This window comes from Simochromis diagramma, unplaced genomic scaffold (assembly GCF_900408965.1).
Source record: "Simochromis diagramma unplaced genomic scaffold, fSimDia1.1 OVJJ01000644.1, whole genome shotgun sequence".
In the NCBI taxonomy this organism is placed as follows: domain Eukaryota; kingdom Metazoa; phylum Chordata; class Actinopteri; order Cichliformes; family Cichlidae; genus Simochromis; species Simochromis diagramma.
In genome coordinates, this window is record NW_024387201.1 from 34,213 (window position 1) to 55,504 (window position 21,292).

Here is a 21,292-nt window from a genome sequence, read left to right on the forward strand (position 1 = left end):
CGCCCTATGTGTTGTAAGGAGGACGTAGTAGAAAACACCATGAGAACGTTAAAGGGTGAAGTGTGGGCATTGATCGTATATACCGGGACAATCGCACATACCTGTATAAAAGAACAGGTATGTGCATTATGTGGAACATCGTTGTTTTAACAACCCTGAAAATGGCAAAGAGACACGCTTACGAAGCACAGTTTAAACTGAAGGCCATCAGCTACGCGGAGGAACATGGAAATCGAGCAGCGGCGAGAGAATTTAAGATTAATGAATCGATGGTTCGCAAATGGAGGAAGCTGGAAAACAAGCTCCGGCAGGTCAAGAAAACGCAGCTGAGTTTCCGCGGACATAAGGCGAGGTGGCCCGAGTTGGAGGAAAGACTCGAGCGGTGGATCATCGAGCAAAGAGCGAGCGGGAGAACCGTTTCGACGGTCACCATTCGGCTAAAAGCAGTTTCACTAGCTGAAGAGATGAACATTGAACATTTCCAAGGAGGTCCGTCTTGGTGCTTTCGTTTTATGAAACGGTGCCATTTTCCCATCCGGACCAGGACTACGGTAGCGCAGCAACTTCCAGCGGATTATAAGGAAAAGCTGGCCATCTTCCGCTCCTACTGCAGCAAACACATCAGCGACAAAAACATCCAGCCCAGCCACATCACAAACATGGACGAGGTCCCGCTCACTTTTGACATCCCGGTGAGTCACACTGTGGAGAAGAAGGGGACCAGCACGGTAGCGATACGCACAACGGGGTATGAAAAGTCTTCTTTTACTGTTGTGCTTGGCTGTCATGCTAATGGACAGAAACTGCCGCCTATGGTGATTTTTAAGCGAAAGACTTTGCCTAAAGAGAAGTTTCCAGCTGAAATCATCATTAAGGCAAATGAAAAGGGCTGGATGGATGAGGAAATGATGAAAGACTGGCTGAGGGAGGTGTATGTAAGGAGACCAGGTGGTTTTTTCCACGCATCACCATCGCTGTTGATCTGTGACTCTATGCGTGCCCATCCCACAGCCGATGTGAAAAAACTTGTGAAGCAAATGAACTGTGAGCTTGCTGTCATTCCGGGAGGCCTGACAAAGGAACTCCAACCGCTGGACATCGGTGTGAACCGCCCGTTCAAAGTAAGGCTGCGAGCGGCCTGGGAGCGATGGATGACCGGTGGAGACCACAGTTTCACTAAGAGTGGAAGGCAGCGTCGGGCGAGTTACGCCACAATTTGCCAATGGATTGTAGATGCTTGGGCTAACATGTCTGCTGGTACTGTTGTTCGAGCTTTCGCAAAAGCCGGCATCGTTTCTGAGGAGCCGCACGGCACGGAAAGTGACTCTGACGGTGAAGACAGTGAACCTGGCATGTTTGATGGAGATTTAGCGCAGCTGTTCAATTCAGACACAGAGGATGAGGACTTCGATGGGTTTGATGATAAAAATGTGAGTACCAAACTTTGTCTTGCTCCTGCTTTATTTTTAAATACGCACACTTGTATGCTTGTGTGTTGTTGATGATGACGATTACCGGCAATAGAAATGTGAGTAAGGTACCGAATTCAGGTTTGCTCCCGCTTTATTTTTAAATACGCATACGGTACTTGTATGCGCCCTATGGTCCAGTGCGCCTTATGTGTGTGTTAAATACAGTAAGGGCACACATAACTGAGACTGCGCCTTTTAGCACAGTGCGCCTTATGGTCGTGAAAATACGGTATGCAACTTTAGGGTAATCAAAACATTGAGATGTTATGATGGCACTGTTTCAATCTTGCCCAACCTCTATGTAGATTAACCAGAGGTTAGTTTTCCAACCCTCAGAAGTACTGCAAAGTCTGCAGATTCTTAGGATTTCAAATCTTCTCATGTGAAGAGGTTTATCTGACAAGGGCTTAAATGTAACAGATTTTAATTTATATGTTCAAGTACTAAAACCACAGTGTGTTGAACACAGAAAGTCATGTTCCTGCTCCCCCCTCCCCCTGTGGTTGTGGCCCTTAGAAACTACACAGACTGGCCTGCAACCCAACAAAACGTCCAATTTTGCAGCCTTTTTAAATGTCACAATGTTGCATGAACAAGCAGTTTATAATTCATTAGTTATTTGTGGTTGATATTATGTATCTTCCGGATCTAACATCTCTGGATAATCCAGTAATATAATGCACAAGGTAATTTAGAAGTGCGAATAATATCCTGCCTTTTAAAGGTTAATCCCAAACCCCTGTGTTTGTCAACGTAAAAATAATAATAATGATAATAATAATAATAATAATAATAATAATAATAATAATATGTCATTAGAACGTATGTTGCTAACTAAAAACGGTCCATTGGAGTGAACGGAGCGAGTCAGTATTGAGGACCCCTGCAGCGAAGCGGCGCGTTCACAGTTTCGGCACTTCTCGGGTGTTTGCGTCACCGACTCAGGCCACAGCGCCTCCATTTTGATTTCACTTGCATGGTAGCTTGTGTGCAGTGTCGGCAAAAACGGGAAAAAAACAGGAGCAAACACGGAGGCGCCGAGATTATTACAGAAATGGACGGGTAATATTAAATCAGTGAAGCTAACTACACGGCATTTCACACATATTACGGCAGCAGAGGTGTAACTATGTGAAAACGTCATTTTATGAGAGAGCTATGGGGGAAATGGGAATGTTGTGTTAGCGGGTTTCCATAGCGCCGCATTTTTCTTTGCTATTTAGGAACGGCTTAATGTTAGCATGCTTTTCTAACTTAGCACCGAGTCGCTGTTTTTCATGAACTGTTCTAGTTGTTATTTATAAGCCTCTCATATAAAGCGACGCTTTCAGGGAAAAATGCTTCTTTTTTTCCCAAGTTGTACTTGACAGTAGCTTGCTACCGGCTCGGCTAATAAAGTTTAGCAAACCGTTATGCTAACTACATGCTACACTACCACTGCTCCTTTGTGTAGCACCTGACTGCTTTTAAATAACCAGTGTATGTAAAAGGTAAAGAGAGTGAAACGTGCCCTTACTTTAAATCAGTATTCCTAACTTCCGGTTAAAAACATCCTATTTTGTGGAGTTTTACGGTTAAAGCATAGAAACAGTTAAGCTATACCTCCTGTTGATATCAAAGTTAAACTTGACGTATCACGTTGAGTTACTAGTATTACAAGTGTACTACAGTGTGTCATTTATAGTATCTGTTCATTGGGGTCGAAGCGAGAATAACGTGAACGTTAATTAAAGATGTTATGAATCATAAGTGAGCTCGTGGGGAGGCGGGTGGATGGAAAGGCAGTAGGTCATGTAGGCGTAGAATACACGTTTGGCAAAGCTATTTACATATCAGCACAGAAAAGGAAATAGACTGCATGTATAAGCGGCTGTAATAACATTCATAAAGGGTCCATGTATTCAGTCAGTGCACAGTGTGGAGTTAAGAAGCAGCTCTGGTTCTGTGTGTTATGGACTGGAGTGTCATGAGAATACGCTGATATCTACTCATATCTAATGCTGTTTTGTATGTTTCTGTTTTATGTTGTTCTGCTGTTTTAAATCCCTTAATTGTGAACACAAAATTATTTCTTTCAGCATCAGTGATGTTGCAGTTGGTGTGAAGGTGAGGTTCTTTACATGTGTACATACTTAAACATGCAGAACGCTTTTCCCTTCCCGCTGTCACCAAAGCGCTTGCTCATAGGGGGTCATATGATTGTTGGGTTTCTCTCTGTGTGTATCACTGTAGGGTCTATCTTACAATATAAAGCACTTTGAGGCGACTGCTGTTGTGATTTGGTGCTGTGTAAATAAACTGAACTGAAAACAAGTAACGCAGTACTTTACTTAATCCTCCTGGGAGTAATTAACAGGTAGAAACAGAGACTCCTGTTCTCTACAAGAACCGGCTCTCGGTTCCAATCCCTAGATGGGGGTATATAGAACTTGGAGACCACCAAAAATAAAGCAGGTGGTCTTTTGTTTGTTTTTGTCTGTGTGTGTGCTGCATTAGCGTAGCTCCAAGGTGTAGTGGTTAATAAGTTTGCTTGACAAGTGAAAGGTTGTTGGTTCAAACTCAGGCAGGGCATCTGGTGTTAAACTGCCAAATCAAACAGGTGACGCTACTTGCTGTGGCGACCCCTTATGGCAAGGAAGAAGCTGCATTAGTAATGACTGTTGTATGTATACTGTTTCCTAAGAGCATGCTGTTTGAGCTTAATAATACATTTTCTTAGGAATAGAACTTTTATCCTGCAGTATTGAACTAACCACTAATCATCCACCACCTGTAGATGATGTTTAATTCAGGGAACGATGGAGTCCATTCATAAACATCAATAAGTGTTAATGTTCTTTTCTATTTAAATTCTGAATAATCATGTCTGAAGCTCTAATGTGTTGCAAGAAAGCAAAATATGTGTGTGACTTATTTGTTATCGGTTAACAGATGGATTTATGTGCTTTGACTATTAAACAAGTTCCACTTGAAAACATCCGTGTTTTAATCTGACATGTGCCTCCCAGTTATTGTGTCAGTGTGTTTATTCAGACTGAGGATAAGAATGGGTGAACCTGAAACCTTATATTCCTTATATTGCTCCAGTAAATATGCATGTGGAAAAGTTACTCCACATTTCACACTTGTTTGCTCGTGAATGCGTTTAGCTGCTCCGGGCAGCTAATCTTATTTGTTGAGTGCCAGGTACATTAAGGTGTGTAAAGGCTGAACTGCCAGATTGTTCTGATAGTGTGCTCCTGGGAAATGGGTTTATCTCATCAGTATTTCAGTGTTTGAGGCAAAGACCAGAGGGCTTCCAGCTGTTAGAAGACCCATTACTCCTACCCTGTTGGCTGTGACACATTGTGTGCTCACCATTTTGGCCTTACTCGGGCTACTTTTCCCCTTTGAATTTATCTGTACCATGTTTCTGTAGCTGAGCCTGCAAGTGACAGAAGAACAAACAGTTCAAATTCGGCGACACCTCCACAAAGAGGTGGGATATGAAACTATTAGAAAGTTGTGTGTGAGATGGGTCCCTAGCCATGTTGGTTGCCATCCCATCAGTCAGGGTTTAAGAGCAGAGGGTGCCTGGCAGTGCCAGCAGGCCTTCAGAGACCTTGTATAGCTCAGGGTGAGATGACACATCCCTACATCTTACTTTTAGCAATTTAAACTGACACAGGCAGAGGAGCGAAACCATTAGTGTGATGTTTTGTCTTCAAGGGCCTGTCAGGAAAGTCTTTTTCTCAGCAGTGCCTGATGCTGTGTTTTTTTCCTTCCACAGAGAGGATCGGATGAGCTGAGTATGTACAACAATTCCAACTCTGGCATGAGCAGTAACAGTGGTGAGTTCGTTCCAACCGCCCATGAACTCTGAGGGGATTGATGGAGTTTGCATGCAGCCAGTCGATACAGCAGATCTAAGGATTAGGTGAAGTAGGCTGCATGAGTTTAGGTGGAGAGAGCTGTTTGGTGGGTAACATCACGCTCCTTAGTAGGAGGGCACCTACACACCATAGCCAGTGGCTGGAACAGACATGGAGGATATCCCTCCTCTCTGTTTAAATGTTATCATTCCATGCATGAAGGTTTTTCTGATGTTCTTCCACTTCCCACACTGCCCCTGTTGAGTTCGTGACACGGCCTAAGCATATCTGCTAGCTTCCTTGTGCAGTTGAACTTCCCGGTATGCCAGCTTTCGATACTCTGATGGAGTTTCCTTGTTTCACAAGGATCTATCTGGACACAAGCTCAACTGTTCTTTTCCTCGCTGTACACAGCCACACTTTCAGTCTCTGGAACAGCTCCAGTCCTGTCTTGGAACATTTGAACTGGGAAAAGTTATTGAACAGGCTTACTGAAATGTATTTAATGCTATTTAATACTCAAGATGGCTCCTGTATGGAGAAACTAGTTACACGAGTGATTTTGGCCCAGTCTTCCACACGGACAGTCTTAAACTGAAGGATCTGTTGGCCCCTTCTAGGAACTCTGAGCTTTAGCTTCCACAGATTTTCAGTTGGGTCTCCTTTGAAACAGTTGTACCTGCTGATTCCTGTCGCTCTCCACACTTCCTCCTTGGTTCTTGAACAACTCGTCGGATAATCCTTTTCACTCACTGCACAAAAAATTAGCGCATTGTAATCGTCACAGTGCCGTGTGGATCCTAGCATACTTGCTGATGCAGGAAATGTTCTGTTTGTTTGTTTTTTTAAGTTTGCCTCATTGTGTCTAATTCTCGACATTTGTTGACGGTAGCAGAAAATCACGAGCTTTACCTTTAAGATCCCAGTGTGTCATTGTAGTGCACCTTTCAGTTAATCAGCATTTCTCCTGAAATCTTAGATGGGGCTCCCAATGGCAGTGATAGTAAGAAGCTAAGGGTGGAGGAGGCCCTGCCGTCTCGTGTGATCCACATTAGGAAGCTGCCAAACGAGGCCTCAGAGACTGAGGTCATTGCCCTCGGCCTCCCCTTTGGCAAAGTAACCAATATTCTCACACTGAAGGGAAAGAATCAGGTAAGTGAATCAGGCTGTTTAGCATTTGTATAATTTCATCCAAAACAGTTGTTAGGCTCAATTTGAAAGCACAGATAAATTCACGCAGGACAAGCAATTCTTAGACAACAGCATGTAAATGCATCTGACAATTGTTCCAGACGCAGTCGAACTGCAACATGTTGAATTTCATTATTAAAATAACCAAGTAAGAGTGAGTCAACAAATTCAGCTTTTTCTTCCTTTCTTCTTTTGCCTTCTCTTCTAACGTTCAGGCGTTCTTGGAGATGGGGACAGAGGAGGCAGCTGTCACTATGGTTAACTACTACTCCAAAGTAACTCCCCTTATCCGTAACATCCAAGTGTTTATTCAGTACTCCAATCACAAAGAACTGAAAACTGATGCTGCTAATCAGGTTAGTGGAAACTAACAGACTGATGTGTTAGTTGTTGCACAGCTTCATGTTTTTAAAACATGCTTTCAACTCGTGTGCCTCATCACTGCTTGATTGCAAATGCATGCTGTTATTTGGCTGCATTAAATGCTTGGAAATATCTGGAATCATTACAAAAGAAACAGCCGTAGAAGGTGCCTGTTTGATATTTGCCATCTACATTAATAGCTGTGTGGTGTGCTTGTGTTTGGGTGTAGCGGACCCAGGCCGTGCTGCAAGCAGTGTCAGCAGCCCAGTCACCAGGGTCCGAGGTACAGGAGGTCCTGGCTGCAGTTTCCAGTCCTGTGCTGCGCATCATTATTGATAACATGTTCTACCCTGTAACACTGGACGTACTGCAACAGGTAGGCAGCAGTTAACAAAGAGTATTTGCTGCTTGTGGCTGAACAAGAAACCTCCAGTTTCTTTGTCTTGACAGATTTTCTCCAAGTTTGGCACAGTCATGAAGATAATCACGTTCACCAAGAACAATCAGTTCCAGGCTCTTCTGCAGTTCAGCGATCCTGTCAGTGCACAGCAGGCCAAACTGGTATGGTCATGTTTTCATGTCTAATAGGATTGTCCCAGTATTAGATTTTCAAATTCGATATGAGTCTTCGGAAAATACTCTATCATTTTTGACACCCCCCCAATCCTGCAACTATATAAGTAAAGGTGATGAAGTCTTATCTTGAAAAACTTCCAGTTAATTTTCATCCAATTTTCCCATTTATAATTTCTATTTAACAAAATAAGTGTTTAAGTTTCAGATTGTTTTATTTTATCATATAAAAACCTGAGCGCTTACTGTCAAAAAGATTGTAAGTTACTGTAAAAGTAGAAAAGTTACTTTTTACTGTGTTGTCCACATCTGCTTTCAGCTTCCCTCAGTCTGCAGTTTTTCAGGCCGTCACCTCTGGTCCTCAAGCCTGAAAGCTCAGGCTGCCCTGCCTGCATTAGTTACCGTATTTTCACGACCATAAGGCGCACTGTGCTAAAAGGCGCAGTCTCAGTTATGTGTGCCCTTACTGTATTTAACACACACATAAGGCGCACTGGACCATAGGGCGCATACAAGTACCGTATGCGTATTTAAAAATAAAGCGGGAGCAAACCTGAATTCGGTACCTTACTCACATTTCTATTGCCGATAATCGTCATCATCAACAACACACAAGCATACAAGTGTGCGTATTTAAAAATAAAGCAGGAGCAAAACTGAGTTTGGTACTCACATTTTTATTACCAATAATCGTCATCATCAACAACACACAAGCATACAAGTGTGCGTATTTAAAAATAAAGCAGGAGCAAAACTGAGTTTGGTACTCACATTTTTATCATCAAACCCATCGAAGTCCTCATCCTCTGTGTCTGAATTGAACAGCTGCGCTAAATCTCCATCAAACATGCCAGGTTCACTGTCTTCACCGTCAGAGTCACTTTCCGTGCCGTGCGGCTCCTCGGAAACGATGCCGGCTTTTGCGAAAGCTCGAACAACAGTGCCAGCAGACATGTTAGCCCAAGCATCTACAATCCATTGGCAAATTGTGGCGTAACTCGCCCGGCGCTGCCTTCCACTCTTAGTGAAACTGTGGTCTCCACCGGTCATCCATCGCTCCCAGGCCGCTCGCAGCCTTACTTTGAACGGGCGGTTCACACCGATGTCCAGCGGTTGGAGTTCCTTTGTCAGGCCTCCCGGAATGACAGCAAGCTCACAGTTCATTTGCTTCACAAGTTTTTTCACATCGGCTGTGGGATGGGCACGCATAGAGTCACAGATCAACAGCGATGGTGATGCGTGGAAAAAACCACCTGGTCTCCTTACATACACCTCCCTCAGCCAGTCTTTCATCATTTCCTCATCCATCCAGCCCTTTTCATTTGCCTTAATGATGATTCCTGCTGGAAACTTCTCTTTAGGCAAAGTCTTTCGCTTAAAAATCACCATAGGCAGCAGTTTCTGTCCATTAGCATGGCAGCCAAGCACAACAGTGAAAGAAGACTTTTCATACCCCGTTGTGCGTATCGCTACCGTGCTGGTCCCCTTCTTCTCCACAGTGTGACTCACCGGGATGTCGAAAGTGAGCGGGACCTCGTCCATGTTAGTGATGTGGCTGGGCTGGATGTGTTTGTCGGCGATGTGTTTGCTGCAGTAGGAGCGGAAGATGGCCAGCTTTTCCTTATAATCCGCTGGAAGTTGCTGCGCTACCGTAGTCCCGGTCCTGATGGAAAAATGGCACCGTTTCATAAAAAGTGAAAGTGAAACTGCTTTTAGCCGAATGGTGACCGTCGAAACGCTTCTCCCGCTCGCTCTTTGCTCGATGATCCACCGCTCGAGTCTTTCCTCCAACTCGAGCCACCTCGCCTTATGTCCGCGGAAACTCAGCTGCGTTTTCTTGACCTGCCGGAGCTTGTTTTCCAGCTTCCTCCATTTGCGAACCATCGATTCGTTAATCTTAAATTCTCTCGCCGCTGCTCGATTTCCATGTTCCTCCGCGTAGCTGATGGCCTTCAGTTTAAACTGTGCTTCGTAAGCGTGTCTCTTTGCCATTTTCAGGGTTGTTAAAAGAACGATGTCCTGCATAATGCACATACCTGTTCTTTTATACAGGTATGTGCGATTGTCCCGGTATATACGATCAACGCCCACACTTCACCCTTTAACGTTCTCATGGTGTTCTCTACTACGTCCTCCTTACAACACATAGGGCGCGCCGCACTTTTTGAAGAAAATCTAAGACTTTTAAGTGCGCCTTATGGTCGTGAAAATACGGTATCCATGCTCTGGACTCTGCAGAGTTCATCTAATAATCAGGCCCCATCTTATCTTAATGTCCCTTTTCCACAGCATGTCTTTATCCATCTTTATCTTCCTTCTCTCACCCCAACCAATCACAGCAGATGGCCCCGCCCCTCCCTGAGCCTGGTTCTGCTGGAGGTTTCTTCCTGTTAAAAGGGAGTTTTTCCTTCCCACTGTCGCCAAAGTGCTTGCTCACAGGGGGTCATATGATTGTTGGGTTTTTCTCTGTATCTATTATTGTAGGGTCTACTGTACAATATAAAGCGCCTTGAGGCGACTGTTGTTGTGATTATATAAATAAAATTGAATTGAATCTACAGTTCCCCCACAGCCAGCACGATCATGGATTTGTAATCTGTTCTGTCATGGCTCAGTATTCAGTCTGCTGTTCATCTTTTATCTAACCCCAGTCCAGTAGCAGCTACGTTAATCATAAAATGTGGCTAATAGTTAAATGGTCAATGTGCCAGACTCGGCGAAGCGGCGTCGTGCTGCTACCGTCAATAATAACAAATGGTGTAACGACCTTTTCACTTCTTGAGCACAGATGTCATTTTTCTCCTCCTAGGCACTGGATGGCCAGAACATCTACAATTCCTGTTGCACACTCCGTATTGACTTCTCCAAGCTGGTCAACCTGAATGTGAAGTACAACAATGATAAGAGTCGCGACTACACCCGACCTGAGCTGCCAGCTGGTGATGGCCAGCCCAGTTTTGACCCCACAGTTGCCGTTGCTTTCAGCAAAGACTCCAGTTCTCTCCTCGGTAAGATCCCAGGTAGATCCCACTTTTATCTTTCCTCTTTTGAACTTGACGTTGTTTGTTCTCACTCTGCATTCTACATTAGGTTGGTGTGACGGGAATTCACACGTGCATCTTCAAAGGAGATGTTTTCATCAAACTTACATTTGTAAATATTACTTTTTCCCCTCCTTTTTTTAAAAAAATGGTAAATTATCAGATCAAATAAGTTCAGATTGATAACCACATGAACTAATTAAACTAACAACTAAAAAAACAACTTTCTCTTTTACACATAATTAACATAATCTGGTCCTTAGCAGCAGGCTAATGAGCTAAATACAGTCTAGATAAGGACCGGCTCTTATTCAGTGCTTTTCTGCTAGAAATGCTTTATAGACTGATGAACGACAGTACGTGACATTTATTTAACATAAAATATACGTAGAAGCTGGCCTGTCAAAAACTAAGCACACCCTTACTGCTTCCGTAGGAATTAAGTGGTTAAGTAGCAGCTAGGTACTGTAATACACTTGGATGCACTTGATCGCAATTGATCATAAGATCACCTCTTTAAGAGTAAGCTGTTTCTTTGTTTGTTTTTCCTTTGCTGGTCAGTAGGATTCAGGTTTTTTGAATACAGTGGCAAGAAGAAAAGATATAAGGAAGGATCTTAAAGTGCCCGTTGTTCCTGCTGCAGATATCTCTACATCCTTTCAAAAGTGGATTCAAGCACCAGAAATATTTGTGTCTCTGGAACCATTAATTTGATAAATCCTATTAGCCACTTACATTTTTAAATTGCTCACTCACTTCCCAGTCATACTTTGGAATTAGTCCCAGTATGTTTCACAAAATTAAATGAACATGGTTGACACTGAGGTGTCCCTCTTCTCATACTGACTTTGTCATTTTCTCTGTGGAGGTTGAGCAGAGCAAGGGTGTGTCTAATACACAAAATAAAAAGCTCCTCTGTTTAATTTAAACCCCCAAATCTGTGTAATTGCAGAAATGTGTCTGGTCTCAAATATTGCACATGCACATTTCTGTGCAGGTAAGACCACAGATTCAGGTTTGCATCCACACGGTGTCTGCTTCTGACAGTTTCTGCAGTAGGTAAAAGCTTGGTTTTGCACCAGTCACATTTCTTGGACCGTCACCACCACAACATGAGACTTGGTACCACTGACTGACTGGGTTCCCTTATTTAGCCTTAAACCAATTGATGAAGTTTCTTCGTGTGTACGTGAGTTAGTGCCCTTTCTTAAATCTTGCCGTATAGTCTAATGTACATAGCTTATCATACCATCTACATATTGTCTCTACAGCTGGAGCTAGCAGCAGCAGCCTCCTGTGACTCTGAGGCCTGGTTACTAGTTGTTGCTGGTATTACTGTTCATGGTGCGGCAGCCCTGACAGCCAACATGTCAGTTAATTTGACACATTTTGCTGAATCCATTCTTAGTTTCTTTTTATTGTTTTCTCTCACCATTTTAGCTCCACCTCAATTTTTCCATAATAAACTTCTTGTACCAGCTGTGTGAGGTCACAATGAAGGTAAGGGAGGGGCTGATTGCATTAAGAGATTTGATTGGGTAAATGGTAAATGGCCTTTATTTATATAGCGCCTTTCTAGTCCCTAAGGACCCCAAAGCGCTTTACACAACCAGTCATCCACCCATTCACACACACATTCACACACTGGTGATGGCAGCTACATTGTAGCCACAGCCACCCTGGGGCGCACTGACAGAGGCGAGGCTGCCGGACACTGGCGCCACCGGGCCCTCTGACCACCACCAGTAGGCAACGTGTGAAGTGTCTTGCCCAAGGACACAAAGGGTAGTACAGTGTCAGTAATGAAAATGAAAGAATGGGCTGCTGTCAGTGTTCGTACAGCTGGTGCGACAGCTCTTCAGGCTGGTCCATTGGCCCGTTATGCCAGATTACCAGTCCAATTCTAAATTGCCCACAGTGTGAATGGTTGTTTGGTTCTCTGTGTTAGCTGTGTGACAGACTGGTGACCTGTGTAAGGTGTACCCTTCCTTTCGCCCTATGGTAACTGGGATAGACTCCTCCTCCTCTGCGGTCATGATGAGGATAAGCAAAAGAGAATAAATGGCGTAGTGGAGTTTTCACCTAGGAGGTAATCCTGAGAGTTGTTGACCCACCCTGTCATCATGGGAGTCATTAAGGTGTCATGGGTCAAGTTGTGAGTGTGTGTTGAATTACCGTAAAGGAAACTCAAAATAGAACGTTAACCACCGTAGGTAATGTTTATAAGTTGTTCCATCTATTCAATATAACCTCTGTCTTGTGTCAGGGTCTAATGTAGAACAACAGTCTGTGTTCTGCCCTCAGTTTGATTGGCTCCAAAGCTGAACTGTGTCCCTGGTTATTGAAATCACAGCTTCTAAACACCACTGGTAAGAGCTGGTTGGGTGAAACAAAAACTACTATTCCTACAACTACATGTCCACATTCTTATTTTGAGATTATTTTAAGAGGGTAACACCATTCACCTCGCATGTGATAGATACCCAGGAGGAAGAGAAACACAACCCTGTGTGTCTGGGCTGCATTACTGCGGTTGTTACAGTTACTGTGATCATTTTTGGAAAACAATGATAAAGTGCATCCAGTGTATCAAACAGCAGAAAACGTCTTTGTGTATGGTACAAAAAAACTGTTTTGTGTGGTCAGACATGCAGGGTTTGATGCTAAGTGCCAATTTTGATACTTGTATCCACTGAGAGGGTTGTACTGTGTTCTTGCCATGATGTATTGTCACCATCATCAACATCGTTAATGATTTTCTGCTTCCCGTCAGGAGCCCTGAACCCTCTGAGTGCGGCTGCAGCTGCTGCTGCTGCAGCGGGGAGGGTGGCCCTCGCTGGGCAGACAGGCTCCAGTGGGGTCCTGCTGGTTAGCAACCTCAATGAAGAGGTTAGTAATACTGACACCAGTAACACCAGTAAAATGGAAAGTCTACAATTAAAACTCCACCGCTCCTACACACCACCTCCATTCATCTGTTCCTGTTTTTTCTGTTGCTCGCTGTGGGTCAGTTTTTCTATTTCCAGATTTGTTTTCTTGTGCTTGTCATTAAAGATGTGTATAAAAAAACTCATGTTTGACACTTGAATCTGTTAATCTTGATAATTTAGTTTGCTTTTGTGTGAGACACACACAGACTGAACACAGTTTGGTTTTCATGAACTTTGTAGTCTTAGAACTCCAGGAAAAACAAGGCTTCCTTTATGTAAGCTGTAGTTTCCCAAAGGTTCATTTGATTGTATAATATTTGTTCGCATTCAGATAGCCTGTTGCCTGTATGTGTTACCTCCTAACCAGTGTGTGTAGACACCATTTTCATTGTAATCACTGAGCTGTGTGGAGCAGTTGATGTTCTACATCTGGGCTCCTGTTGTAGGTCTAGTTTTATAAAATACTTTTCCTATGAACATTTCTTTACTGTAATTTTGTGTTGTTCTTAAAAGCAAGAACTTATTCTCCCCCCCTGTTTTTCCTTTTTTGGTGCACTTGGTGACTGCGGGATTTGACGTTTATTTCATAGGCACCCGAACCCTCTCCCCTCTTTCCTGTTCTGATAATCAAGCCTTCCCTTCTCTTGTCAAACTGCATCTAACTCTGCTAACTGTCTGTCTTCTCTTTTTCTCTCTAAGCTCTCCTCACCTCTCCTCAGCTCATATTAAAGCTCATATGAAATCATTCTGTGGTCTCCTAACTGTGTCTAAGCCCTGGGAACAAACACCTGCTGCTTGCTCTTTTATCCCTTTTCTTCTGTTTTTGGTTTGTGTGTTTAAACTGATTTGGCATCTGACTTGTCTGCTCTGCTCATCTCTGTGAACGGTTGTGTTATTCTGCCTTTGGACAGTATCTACACCACTTAAAGCCCTGATGTTAAGATACTGTGCTCATGCTTTCTTTTAGCTTTGTGGATTTGTGTGAATGCCATGTTATACTGAAGTGGCCTTCACATCAACTCTTGCATGCAAGATTTTGTTGCCTTTTATACTGCATGCTATCTAATCTCCTTGTGAACTCGTGTCACACCATTGCTGAAAGACATTCAGTTTTCTCACAGCTGCTGCATGTTCTATTTGTCCCATTGTTGTGAATGAGTTTGAATATTAATAAGTTATTATGATTTGAGATGAATGTACCTTTATCCCACGCTTGTCTAGGATGAAAGCCAGTTTTGTTTTTTTTAAACTTTGCTCTATTTTCTCCAAAGACAACATTGATCCAAGCCATTATCTCTGACCAAACTACTTGCATTATTCCAGTGTACTGACCTGTATTTTATTTTTTTGTCCCTCCCCCATTCCTCATTTTTTAAATTTCCTTACCCAAATTTGCATTTGCCTCCCTGATTTCTCTCTCTCTCGCTCTCTCCCTCTCTCTCTCTCTCGCTCTCTCCCCCTCTCTCTCTCTCTCCACCCTGCTCCACCTTCACTCCGTGTGCTGGTGGGGATTTTATAAATTTATAACCTTCAATCACCCTTTCTTCCTCCCATATTAACCAACCCTTCTTCCCCTCCATGACCCCTCATCCACCGCTTGCTCCCCTCCTCCATGACCCACCACCTCCATCACTCTCCGGGGAAAAACAAAAACCACCATTCCTCCTACCTACCTCCGTTCTGGATCGATCTGTCCATCTCTACCTCCGCTCCGCTCCGACTCTTCTACCTCTCTACCTGTCTCACGCTGCTTGTTGCTCTTCTCTCCCTCTAAAGATGGTTACGCCCCAAAGTCTGTTTACCCTCTTCGGTATGTTATCGTTAGCTCTCTCTCTCTTCTTTCTTTAGCTCTACTTTTCTTTCTTGTATCTACTCTTTCTATTCTACTTTCATTCTGACTTTTTGTTGTTGTTGTTACTATTATTATTATTGTTATTATTACTATTATTATTATCATAGTTATTATTAATATTGTCATTGTTAGCATTACAAGCTTCTCTATATTTGTTTGCTGATTGTAGATTTGGTCATTTTGAATCCTCATTGACCGCCTGTTAATTGGTTTGGGTGATGTCATGTCATTACTTTGCCCTAAAATTTACTACTTAGTAAGAAGTTAATGCATGTCTAAGCCATTGGTTTTTGCATGCTGTTTTTATTTTTAGCTATCTCACATAGCTTGATAACGTTTCTGCTTAGAGGGTGCTTCTTCTTTATCCTTTATCTGTTTTTTCACACACTTTCATACACCTCACACTCTACAGTCTAAAATAAACCTGTTTCTCTATGCTGTCGTCTCTGCTGTACCTTGTTTTTGTCTCCTGTGAAACCTTGAGATTTTTCTAACTGCCTGCTTTTTTTCATCCCAACCTCTTCTCCTATTGCCGGCTTCTGGGTCTGTCACAGGAGTGTATGGTGATGTCCAGAGGGTGAAAATTCTTTACAACAAGAAGGACAGTGCTCTCATACAGATGTCTGAGTCCAATCAGGCCCAGCTAGGTAAGTGGATATCTCTGTTATATGGATGTCTGACTGGTCTGTAGTGCAAGTCCCGTAGTATGCTGTGTAATAAATATTTTGGTCCTGTGTTGATCATTACACTTTTCTTAAATATAATGCAGCACAGTCATTACTTGCCAGAGAAAGTAATTCTGTACACAACTTGTTCTGTTACTTTTTTACTCAGTAAAATGAGCTGAAACGCAGGCTTGTATAATTGGCAGCTAACAATATAAACATTAGAATACAGTCCCACACACCAGCACAAATGCATATCGTGAGGACACACAGTGTGTGTGTGTCCTCACGATATGCATTTGTGCTTTTAGTTTTTACATAAGAACACAAAGCAAAGATGGCAACCAGTGATTTCACTGTAGAAACACACATACAGGTAGAAATAGACTGTTCATCGCTGCCTTTGTTACACATGGTTCGGGGTCAGCATGCACTCAGCTTTTTCATTGGCTACCTCTGTGTCTGCATGTTTTCTGCAGATACTTTAAAAGAGATGAAGTTAGCAGTGTAACATTATTTGTCCTAGATGCAGTTTGCAATTTACCAGCAAACTGTTATCCATTTATGCAAAAATAAAATAAAAAAAATAAAGAGTCCTTCTGTTTGTCATCATACAGGACACTTAAGCCCCTTTTCAATTAGTACCTATTCAGGTTGGCTTGTCACAGTTTTCAGGGTTTGCCATTAGGTCATAGTACCAGGTAACAGGTCCTTTTTTTTAGCACCTACTTGGCCATGGTTCCAAATGATCCCAAAATGTGACGTCAACAGACTGCATGCCACCAGTTGGCTAGTCAGTGGCGTCACGAGAGTGTCTCATTCATGAAAATCAAAACCGCCGTTTTTAAAACCTGGCAACAAGGGAAATGGTTAGAAAAAACAACGCCATGGTCCACAGACCGAGCAGCAGGCATATCGTCGCCTCGATGTCCACTTTGTAGCGTTCGCGTCACATACTAATTACGTCATGGGACGCTCAGCTGTGTTGCTATGACGATGAACACGCGCAGTTCTTCCATTTCTAAGGCTTCCTGTTGCCAACAAATCTGTGAGAAGGCGAGGTAAGGAAGACAGAGGCCCTGCAGGACTACAGCCGGGGACATGCTCTGTGATCCACATGGGGTTGACATCAACTGCATCACTGACTACATACATTTCTGTGAAGATACCTAAAGCGCCTTGAGGCGACTGTTGTTGGGATTTGGCGCTGTATAAATAAAATTGAATTGAATTGAATCCCAGCCAGGACTGTATGCTGTTTCTCCAACAATAAGCCCTGGATCAACATTGACAAGAAGGCCCTACTGAATGAGTTTAATGTGGGGCTAATAAGGTGTAGATGCATATAGACCAAACTCCATCTGAATAACACCAAAGAGGTGTGGAGAGAGATGCAGCCAATGCCCTTAATCAGATAAATTGGCAGTAGCCTGGACACAGCATGAACAATGAACTGACTCTCTATCTTAACAGGGTCAGTACTGGGCCCCCTGCTGCCCCTCCACACTCAGCACCAATCGTAATACCTCCTCAGCCATTAACCCTTTAGAGCCGATCGGAGCGGACACGCTCTGTTTTGCGTAACTATTTTTAAATCCGGGTAGCACTGCAACCAAGTAAGCTAGCGCAATAATTTTTTTTGCATATGAAACCGGAGGAGTTGTACTTACATCTTATTCCATCAGCTTGTCCTAGGTCACGGTTTCCTTCCACATAAAGCTTTGCAAAAACTGCATAAAAAGCGCTTGCAGGAACAAAAACATAATATTCCAGAAACACGCTTTCCCGATCCAATCAGCTGTTCATAACACTGCCTATGTTGGAATAGATGTCAGCGCGAACTTTTGCATTTCCGCCATTACCTGCCCGAAACCGGAAGTGACGTCATTTTCGCGGAAATGTAGTCTTTTTTTTACCATCAGGGCCTCAGGGCCTATACTGGCGTTTTTAAAAGTTATCTTTGACTTTATGACTTTCTGTGTTGTTTCTGGGATGCTTAGGACTCATATTGCACTGCTGGAAATAGTTTATTTTGATGCATATGCTGCTTTTTTGCAAATTTGCAGTATAATATTTATTTTCGTTTTTCCTGCAGTGTATAAAAATTGGTGTATTTCAAAAATAAAACTATGAAGACACTCAAAATAAATTTCCTGTGGTGGGAAACTATTTTGTGCAACTTTTTTGTATTTACAGTTTTGAGGGATGAGCCTCTTAAATTTCTCTAACTACAAATATATGTTAAAAAAGCAAAAACGATTTTCAATTATTTTGTAGTTTATTGCACTTTTTTGCAATTTATGTAATTACTATGCACTTAATGAATACATATTATTAAAATCTGGGCTATAATGGTTGTATTGATGTATAGCAACTTGAAATGCTCCCAAAAATGGCTCCACAGCATGTAAAAATATAATATAAGCTCTGGCGGACTTGGTTCTATGGTAGGTCTTAAAGGGTTAAACAATCCTCCATTACACATCCCCTCCTCCATGCAAAGATTGGGTGTTCGGAACCAACCCCACTCCCACTGTCATCTAAAATTCCCTCTTCATATCGGACTGTGATGGTAGGGATGGGTATCGTTTAGGTTTTATCCGATACCGGTGCCAAACTGGTACTTTTGAAATGGTGCCGGTGCTTAAACGGTGCTTGAACCGGTGCTTGAACCGGTGCTTAAAGAATGGAGAACACAAACTTTGTCCATAAACCTCTTATGTTTTTATTTTTAGCAGTCTTTTTTTCTGCAAAATGATAACCAAGTTAGCCTTTTCTGTTGATACAACATACCTCCTTTGGTTGGAACCGGTGCTCAAACAATGGAAAACACAAACTTTGTCCTAAAACCTCTCATGTTTAGCTGTTTTTTTTTTTTTTTTGTTTTTTTTTTTGTAAAAGGATAACAATGTTAGCCTTTTCTGCAGCTATCACCTTAAAGCACTTGTTGCAGGCTGCTGAGTTTGCATCTCTTGCTGTGTACAGCCAGACTTTTGACCGCTTTGACCATTTTTAATCTGTAGCTCTGCTCTAAAAGAACATACGTACCGCCTACTATCCTTGGAAAGGTAAAATGATTGGCTAGAATCCAAAGTGTATGACATCTCAAGAAAAAAAGCTCCGAAATGTGTGCTGCTTTTTGGTCTGGTTACTACCGGTTATGTCAGAACCGGTGCCATGATGGCACCGGATACCGTTACCCATCCCTAGTGATTGGTGTCCAGCTAAGAGCGTAAGTGTAGGGACTACACCAAAGCAAAGCTACAGACCCTGGTCGCATCAGGTCTGAATGACTTCAGATCAGTTACCTTGACGTTAACATGTCATCAAGGTGCTGGAGAGACTGGTTCTTGCCCGACTTAGCTTCCAGGTGAAACATGCTCTCAACGCTCTTTGGTTCACTTACCAGCCTCTTGTGGGGGTGGATGATGCTGTTATCTGCCTGTTGCAATATGCTCGCTTTCACATGCGTGGAACTGGTAGCATTGTGAGAATCATATTACTTGTCTTTCCAAGGAAAAACGATTCAAGTGAGAAGCTGCTCGGGGTGGGTATCACCACTTCTCCTGTCTCCTGGATTGCCGACTACGTCTTTAAGGTTGGGCAGGAGTGGTGAGGAACTATGTGGAGAAGTCTGGAAGAAGAGCAAGAATCTTTTATTGTCATTATATGTTCACACATAACGAAGATTTGTTTTGGTACCTCGGCACATATCAGACACAAGTTTTGTTTGTTTGTTTGTTTGTTTTGGTGATTTTTTTTGTGTGTGTTTGTTTTTAAAAAATACGTGTTTACAGAAACATATTCCAATTATAGTTATATAACCGATATGGACAATGTGTAGACTCTCAGCTTCCGTTTGAGGGTATCCACATTCAAATTGGGTGAAGGGTTTAAGAGTTTTTGCTCCTTAACACGTGCCAAAAGTAATTAGCTAATTGACTCAAAGTCGATTCCATGGCCAGGTGTGGGCAATTCCTTCATTATGTCATTGTCAGTTTAGCAAATAAAAGGCATGGACTTGATTTGAGGTGCACTATAAAACAGTTGAATGGACACTATCTGTATGTGCATGTGTGCAGGAAGTCACAAATAGAATTTAGATGTATTTCACAGATCTGGGGAAAAAGCTCTCTCTCAGTCTGGTGGTGCGTGTTTCTATGTTTCTATACTGCTTACCAGATGGAAGCATTTTAAACAGTCAATTGCCAGGGTGGGTGGGGTCTGCAGTGATACGTCATTGCCGGAGATGGCAGTAGGATCAATAAAGTAATCCGCAAAGCTGAAAGCATCATAAATCAGAACTTGGAGGCATTTGAGTCATTGAGAGACGGGACTGTGCTCCACCATGGATAACCCATCGCTAGGGCTGCTCGATTATGGCAAAAATGACGATTATTTTCACTGAAATTGAGATCTCGATTATTTGACGATATTTATTTAACCCTTTAAGACCTACCATAGAACCAAGTCTGCCAGAGCTTATATTATTATTATTTTTACATGCTGTAGTGCCATTTGTGGGAGCATTTCAAGTTGGTATACAACTGTTATAGCCCATATTTTAATAATATGTATGCATTAAGTCCATAGTAACTACATTAATTGCCAAAAAAGTGCAATAAACTACAAAAAAATTGAAAATCGTTTTGTTGTTTTTACATATATTTCTACTTGGAGAAATTTAAGAGGTTTATCCCTCAAAACTTTAAATACAAAAAAGTTGCACAAAATAGTTTACAACAACAGGAAATTTATTTTGAGTTTCTTCATAGTTTTATTTTGGAGATACAGCAATTTTTATATACTGCAGGAAAAACAAAAAAAACAATCCTATGATGCAAATTTGCAAAGAAAACAGCACGTGCATCAAAATAAACTATTTCCAGCAGTGCAATTCGAGTTCTAGGCATCCCAGAAACTATTCAGAAAAGTCAAACATGACTTATAAAAACACCAGTATGGGCTTTTAAGGCCTACAAGTAAAAAAACTACATTTTCCGAGTCACTTCCGGTTTCGGGCAGGAAATGGCGGACATGTGATAGTTCACGCTGACGTCTGGTTCAATGTGGGAAGTGTTATGAACACCTGATCGGATTGGCAAAGCGTATTTCTGGAATATTATGTTTTTGTTCCTGCAAGCGCTTTTTATGCAATTTTTGCAAAACTTTATGTGGAAGGAAACCGTGACCGAGGACAAGCTGATGGCATAAGATGCAAGTACAACTCCTCCGGTTTCATATGCAAAAAACAAATTATTGCGCTAGCTTACACGGTTCAGGTTCTACAGGGATTTAAAAATAGTTACACAAAACAGAGCGTGCTGCTCTGACCGGCTTTAAAGGGGTTAACA

General features: G+C 42.4%; 1 protein-coding gene across 4 annotated transcripts in view; it reads left to right on the top strand.

Annotated features, from left to right (window-relative positions):
• The first annotated feature begins 2,395 nt into the window (after positions 1-2,395).
• The window catches only part of LOC120745969 (polypyrimidine tract-binding protein 2-like), a 31,150-nt gene continuing 12,253 nt past the window's right edge, over positions 2,396-21,292 (top strand). The window contains exons 1-11 of one of the 4 annotated variants that reach the window (XM_040051202.1): positions 2,396-2,534; positions 3,551-3,578; positions 5,242-5,302; positions 6,303-6,475; positions 6,730-6,870; positions 7,107-7,253; positions 7,328-7,438; positions 10,260-10,470; positions 13,265-13,380; positions 15,198-15,231; positions 15,828-15,920. In XM_040051202.1, coding sequence (XP_039907136.1) covers positions 2,449-2,534; positions 3,551-3,578; positions 5,242-5,302; positions 6,303-6,475; positions 6,730-6,870; positions 7,107-7,253; positions 7,328-7,438; positions 10,260-10,470; positions 13,265-13,380; positions 15,198-15,231; positions 15,828-15,920 — 1,201 coding nt within the window. In that variant the 5' untranslated portion in view covers positions 2,396-2,448. The remainder of the gene's footprint in view (positions 2,535-3,550; positions 3,579-5,241; positions 5,303-6,302; positions 6,476-6,729; positions 6,871-7,106; positions 7,254-7,327; positions 7,439-10,259; positions 10,471-13,264; positions 13,381-15,197; positions 15,232-15,827; positions 15,921-21,292) is intronic. The other 3 variants (XM_040051203.1, XM_040051204.1, XM_040051205.1) reach the window with 3 other exon arrangements.